Below are 7337 nucleotides of genomic sequence, written 5' to 3' on the forward strand. Positions count from 1 at the left end.
CTTCTACAGCATCTTCCGGTCTTGGACAGGACAACTTCCATACCAGGTTGTGATGCACCCTAGAAGAATGAATTCTACATGCTTCTTTCGAGACGTAAAGTGTTGAAGAGAAGCGAGAGAGGTAATAATGGACCGCTGTAAAAATGTGCTGGAGTGAATACTAATGGGGAATATGGCAACGGCAGAGCACGTGAATAAGTATTTTGCATCAGTGTTCATTATGGAAGACACCAGCATGAAGTGTGTGAAGTCAGTATTCCCAGCGATAAACTTTTGGGGAACTTCAAAGGTCTGAACGTAGATGTGTCACATGGACCAGATGGGGTTAATTTCAGAAATTAACCACGTGGCCTCTTTATCTACTTTACTTCTCAAAAATAAAAGGAAATGTTTTGTTCTTCACAGCTCTCTGAGTAAAATATTATCTCCTGATGTCAATAGCTCAACTTCCTCATATTGAACTTCTTGGAACTTCAAACCCAGAGAGTCTCTACCGAGGTGGACTAACTCATCTCTTCGGTTCATTCGGAATTAAGACCCAACCATTGCTAAATCAGCATCCAAATTCCGCACAGGACACAACTCTTTGATGTACCTGGAGTACCCGAGGAATCCCACCGCGGAATTTCACTTCTTGAGTGCAAGGATCCAAAACTTCTGAGGACCGGGGACAGAGCCAGAGATTCCAGAAAAAAGGTGAGATGAATTTCCATGGGATTTATGTTCATTTGGCAATGTGGCCTCTGATCAGGGATCATCAGAGTGGCTGTGTTGCGGAATAAACCCGGCCTTCCTACTTTCGGGAAGTTTTTCAGGAGATAATTCAGTTATCCAGTGAAGGCAGGACAGTGGGATTGTTAGCATGCAGTTCAATGAGGAGAACTCCAGAGGCTGGTCTTGTTTTCCATGGGGTCGAAAAACGCTGATCGATGACCTGACAAAATAAATTACGATAACAGGTACAGAGGTAGTGTGTACAGAATCGCTTTCCCATGGTAGGAGCAACTTTATGAGGAAGGCTTATATTTATCCTGAGGAAAGGAGATTTAAGCCGAATATAAGGGATAGGGTTTTTTTTCCCTTTGTTTCAATTGTCAGTTCGATTTTGAGATACAGCACTGTAACAAGCCCTTCCGGCCCTAGAGACCGCCCCGCCCAATTACACTCATGTGATCAATTAACCTACGAGAGTCTGAAGCCTTCAGGGCTTGACAGGGTTATCATATTAGGAACGTTTTATAGACCTAGGCTTCTACTCACTGAAATTCAGCAGAAAGGGAGCTAACTTCGTTGAAACCTGTGGACTGTTGAAAGGCCTCGATGCAGTCGAAGTGGATTAGATATTTCCTATTGTTATGACCCCAGTCCCCTCCTTTGTGAGATTCGCAAGAGCCCTAGTCAAGGGCGGGTCAAATGACCCAAGAGAGAGAGGGAGACGTGCTGAAGTCCACGTTGCCCAGGGAAGCAGAATAAAGCGACTCTTTGACTATTGTCTCATGAAGACCACGTGTAAAGCGCTCGGGCAAAGTGGGCTGGTTGAGAGAGATTGACACCGGGGGTCCCGTGAGGAAGTATAAAGGAGGGTCTGGGGGGGAGGACCCCTTCAGACGCACCAGAAGATACGCGAGAATTCCTGCGACAGCGTTTTGATATCGACAGCCGGTGGTGGGGTTCGTGTGCGTCTTTTCCTTGCCTGGGATTGGCGACCTCACCACGGAAGAACGGCCTAGCTACAGCGGAAGCCACAGATGAGAGTCCATTCCCCAACGAGACTTCCGACTACCTCCTACAGGTTGGAAAACCTGTCGGGTAAATGTTTCATTCTCTCTCTCTCTTTCTAACAAAAGTGCACCAACGCGACACCACGACAACGGCAGCTGGTGGAACTGCAGTGACCGCAAAAAGACTTTTAAATATCCAGTAAACAATATATATCTACATTACCCCTAGACAACGATAGAGCTTATTTCTGATTGATTATTACTATACCTGTGCTTTAGATTGAGTTGTGACGACGTACATGATCTGAATGTTTTGTATTAACCATGCGTTTGTGCCCCTTTATAAATAAAAACGTTTGAAAATAGTAGTATCAGGCTTCAGCGGACCCATCTATCTTTGCTGATAAGTCACCCGTTTACTCGGGAACGTAACACTATGTTGTGGGAGGCTAAGAGCAAACGACACAGCCTCAGAAGGGAGAGCCGTCCTTTGAGAAAGGAGATTCTGATTAATTTCAGAAGCCAGAGAGTGGTGAATCTGTGAAATTCATTGCCACGGGGAGCTGCATGTCTCTGTATTTTTAAGACGGAGGTGATAGATCCTTGTCTGGGCAGGGCATGCTCGGAAACAGGGGGAAAGCAAGAGATTGGAGCTGAAAAGGAGTATGGCAGACCAGACTAGATAAGCCAAATGGACTAATTCTGTTCCTATATCTTATGGAATTAAAATCTTATGTGTGAGGAAACTGGAGCACCCAGAAGAAACCCACACAATAGCGGGGACAAATTGTAAACACCTTACAGACCGCGGCAGGAATTGAACCCGGTTTGTTGGCGCTGCAACAGAGTGATGTCAATCACTGCGCTACCATGCCGTCCATCATGAACTGACACATTGAACGTGGCTGCCAGAGGAGGTGACAAACATCATCTGCAATCAGTACGTTTAAGAGGTATTTACACAGGCACATGAACAGATGAGACATCGCAGTCACGGCTCCGGAGGGTTGCAAGATGGATTGGTGTAAATGGGGAAATGGTGAGCATGTTATGATAGATCAAGGACCTGTTTCTGCAGTCTACTTGCAGCAATTGTAATAGTAGTAATATTAGTAGTGTTAGTGATGGTAGTAATGGTGTAGAAGTCGTTTATAAGGTGATGAGAGGCAGTGATGGAGTAGACAGACAGTATCTTTATTTCCCTACTGTTGAAATGGCCAGTACCAGAGGGCGTGCCGTTAAGGTGAGAGGGATAAAATCAAAGGAGACGTGAAGGATGTTATTTTTTTCACAGAGAGCGGTGGCTGGCTGGAATGCGCTGAAAGAGTGGTGGTGGAGGCAGATACATTGAGACTGTTAAGAGCCGCTTGGATGGGAACATGAATGTGAGGGAAATGGACATTGTGTCAGCAGACGCCATTAGTTTCGTAGACCATGCGAATGCTAATTTAATTGGTTCGCTACAATATTGTGGGCTATTCCTGTGCTGGATTGTTCTGTGTTCTTTCAGGACTCTGCAAACGTCCTGAGCACATTTCTGCATTGAGAGTGACTTCGACTTTTGCACAGTACCATATTTGTCAACTTAGACCGGAGAGCGTCGGGCGTAAGCAAAGGATGCTGGGACTGGCGAAGGTGAAGCGCCACGGGAGGGATGTAGGACAGGTACCAGAGAAGGAGTGCCAGAGTTGGTGTTGGGGGCGGTTGCTGGAGCGGGGGCAGACACACGCTGACCGGAGACACCAGGGAAGGTCATTAAATTCTAAACAGTTTATTACAGAATGACCTTCTGGTGCTTCCTGCTTCCTCCTATTTCCCTTCCCCGTTTCCCAAACATGATTCCCTTCTCCCAGCTCCCTTATCAGTCTCAGTCCACAACAGAGATGAATATCAGAATCAGGTTTATCATCACTCACATACGTTATGAAATGTGTTTGGTGACAGTGCAATGCATCAAATTAATAAAGTACTGTTTAGTAATAGTTCCTTCCAGCCCAACGAGCCGCACTGCCTATCAACCCACCTGGTTAACCACAGGAAAGTTCACAGAGGTCAGTTAACCAAAGTAGCGCAACGTTTTTGGAATGTACGAGGGAAGCAGAGTACCCAGGGGAGTCCCGCACGGTCACGGGAGCCAGTATTATTGGCGGTAGTAATACTCGGGCATACATCACACGGTCGTTGACAGATCAGGGACATGCCGGGGGAGGGTGCGGTCAGGGTCCAGTGGCTTGGAATGCGAGACGACTGTGGTCTCTGCGCTGCAGCAGACTGCCTTTATAGTGTGTCCGTTTTCTGTTCCGTGTTACACACCATCTCCACTCCCTTTCCTCTCTTTCACTCTCGCCTCTCCCCCTCCATTCACCGCCTCTCCATTCTGCACCCATCTCACTTCCACAATACCTCTTCCACCAGATCCGACAATGTCGTTCTCCGGAATGTCCAATTCGACGCTCGCTGGGAATCTGTCCTCCCACAATTCCACGGCCGATGGAAACAGAAAGGAGTGGGGAGCACCTTCCGTCTTTTCAATGGTCATCTTCGCCCTCACCTTCCTATTGGGCGTCCCGGGCAACGGAGCAGTCATCTGGGTGATGGGCTTCAAGATGAAGAGTAAGGTCCACACGGTGTGTTTCCTGTGTCTGGCTATGGCTGACCTGATCTTTTGCCTGTCTCTTCCCTTCCGCATGGCCAACATCTCCCTGACCTACTCTGGGTACAAACCCTACTTTTCCGGGAAGTTTATTGGAATCCTGATGGTCATGAACACATCCACCAGCATATACCTGTTATGTCTGATCAGCATATGCCGCTGCCTGGCGATTACCCGGCCCATTTGGTTCCAGCAACATGTGAGCCTCAAATGGATGCGTGCAGCCTGCTTCGGAGCCTGGATCCTAGCCTTCTTCATGTGCCTGCCCGCCCTCCTGATTCGGGATTTGAAGAAGGCATTGACCGTGTTGGAGCCATTTTGGTTTGTTTTCATCTTCAGCCTCCCCTTTGTAATCATGATCACCTGCTACTCCCTGGCTGGCTGCAGGCTGCAAAGGGACAGTTTCGCGAAATCTCAGAAACCTATCCGCCTCATCATCACCGTTGTCGTCACATTCATGATCTGTTGGACCCCCTACATGGTCAACGAACTCGTATTAACCTTCTCCACACCGATCAGCCGGGCCTGGTCGTTATTCACTGTAGCCCTGGCCTGCTTGAACAGTGCCCTCAACCCCTTTCTCTATGTCTTCGTTAGCGGCAAATTCCGTCAGATCTTCAGTCGCTCCTTCCTCACCTCGCTCCGTCTGGCCTTCGCCGAGCAGAGGTTAGAATTAGAGACCCAGATCCAGATCCTCAGAACATAGAACATAGACCATTAGTCCAACAATGTACCGTATCAATTTAATCAGTCGATACTTAGTGAATTAACCTAATCCCTTCTGCCTACACAACGAGGATATCCTTCCTCTATGCCCATTCTACCTATCTAAACGTCTCTTAAAGATCTCTAACCTATCTACTCTCACCACCGTTCCAGGCAGGGTATACCAGGCACAGACAACTGTCTGTGTCAATAACATGGCCTTTGTACCTTCTTCGGAATTACGCCTTCTCACTTTCAATGGACGTCCTCTGGTGTTAGACATTTCAACACCGGGAAACATACTGAATATCCATGCCTTTCATGATCTTCTAAACCTCATCCCGCAACCCCAGTGAAAATAACCCAAGTGTGTTCAACCTCTCGTAGTAGACGATGCTCTCGAATGCAGTCAGCATTCTGGTAAATCTCCTCTGCACCCTCTGCAAACCCTCGACATCTTTCCTGCAATGGGCGACCAGAACTGTATACACCTCTTTCACCAAGTAGTCTCCATGTTCCTATGATCTCTTTCCTTACAAGTCATTTTCACCCATAGAAATGGATGATTTTTATCGTATCCTTCTCTGTAAACTCTAAACAGACTGTCGTGCGTGAAAATCCCATTAAATCAGCACTTTTTAAAATACACAAAACAATCTGACTGGTGTGAACTATCTTTTGCGGTTAGAGTCACTTAGATCACATTTCTTCCCCATTCTGATGTTTGGTCTGAACAACAACTGAATCTCTTGACCATGTCTGCATGTTTTCATGCATTGCGTTGCTGCCATATGATTAGATCTTTGCATTAACGAGCAGGTATGCAGGTGTACCTAATAAAGTGGCTTAATGAGTTGTAAAGTTTCTAAGTATCAAAATAATACCATAAAGAGCAGGATATAGTAAAACAAAATCGAAATTAAATCAATATTTGCTGTTACCACACTCTGCCTTTAAAGCTCCATCACTTCTCTTACTTCCACCTGTCGTGGTGTTTTATAAGAATATAGGCTGGTAGGTTGTCCCAAATATCTTGGAGAACTTGCCACAGAACTTGGCTGTCTCGCTTGGTTTATGTTTCTCCAGATAATCCCAGACGGCCTCGCAGATGTTGTGAACAAATCCCTCTGGAGAAAATGCCATCTAAAACCACTCATAAAAAATCTAGCATGCCGAGGACATTGGCCCAGTACTTGCTGGATCCTTTCATAGACATCTTCACGGTGCACACCTCAAGCAAACCCATGTGTCTTTTACAAACCTGATAACCCACCTATTTGCATGTCCATCCATGCTATTGATATATATCACAACCAAAATTCCCAGCACTGTTCTGTGCGGAAAACCGCTGGTCGCTGAATTATAGTCAGAATAACTCCTACCCACGCCCCACCTTCTATGACCATGCCAAAGTTGAATCCAGGGAACAAAGTCGCTGTTGATTCCGTCCATAATTCCGCTGTATTTGAAAGATTGGCGCCCTCTAGAGGTGCAATACACTCCTGTGTATATACTGTATACCACTTCCTGCAAGCAGGGAGCTTTTTTCTATCTTTCTATATGAAGCACACAGGAGATAAGATCTCAGTTCATTCTTTATTTGCCTTTAAAACAGCAATACCTGTCAGTCTTAAACTTTTAGCAGTTTTAATAAAACTTCCGTGGACATATTTTGAAGAAAATTCACGTTTATGCTCTTTTATTTTGAGAACATATACCATATTGTACCATCAATTAACTTGCATGCCACATTCCCAACAACTGAAAATCACTGAACGATGCCACAGCAGTGTTCAGGGACGGCATTGGGAAATACAAACATGTCAAGGGTAAAATAGTGTTGAAAGAAAATGCCACGCCCAAGTTTTACAAATCCAATCTGGTTCCTTATACAATCCATTTCAAAGTGGACAGTGAGCTAGATGATATGGAGGCTGAAGGCATTCGACCAAGGTTGAGTGCAGCCTGTGAGCAACACCAGCGGTCCTTCGACTCAAGGGATTTGAACTTGCCAGGATCTGTGGTGATTTGAAGACCACATGATAAGACATAGGAGCAGAATTAGGCCATTTGGCCCATCAAGTCTGCTCCACTATTCAATCATGCTGATCCTTTTTTTTTCCCTTCCTCAGCCCCACTCCCCGGCCTTCTCCCCGTAACCTTTGATGCCATGTCCAATCAAGAACCTATCAAGCTCTGACTTAAATGCACCCAACCACCTGGCCTCCACAGCTGTCTGTGGTAATAAGTTCCAAAAC

General features: G+C 46.0%; 1 protein-coding gene across 1 annotated transcript; it reads left to right on the top strand.

Annotated features, from left to right (window-relative positions):
* Nucleotides 1–489: 489 nt before the first annotated feature.
* On the top strand, nt 490–5721 carry LOC140715686 (N-formyl peptide receptor 3-like). The gene is made up of 2 exons (XM_073028054.1): nt 490–696; nt 4137–5721. The coding sequence occupies exon 2, from the start codon at nt 4145–4147 to the stop codon at nt 5078–5080; it is 936 nt and encodes a 311-aa protein (XP_072884155.1). The 5' UTR covers nt 490–696; nt 4137–4144; the 3' UTR covers nt 5081–5721.
* Nucleotides 5722–7337: the final 1616 nt, after the last annotated feature.

The sequence above is a fragment of the Hemitrygon akajei genome, chromosome 24 (genome assembly GCF_048418815.1).
Source record: "Hemitrygon akajei chromosome 24, sHemAka1.3, whole genome shotgun sequence".
Lineage (NCBI taxonomy): Eukaryota > Metazoa > Chordata > Chondrichthyes > Myliobatiformes > Dasyatidae > Hemitrygon > Hemitrygon akajei.

Bases quoted from the DNA above. Each gene is read 5' to 3' on its own strand.
- LOC140715686 (XM_073028054.1), top strand. From the start codon at position 4,145: ATGTCGTTCTCCGGAATGTCCAATTCGACGCTCGCTGGGAATCTGTCC.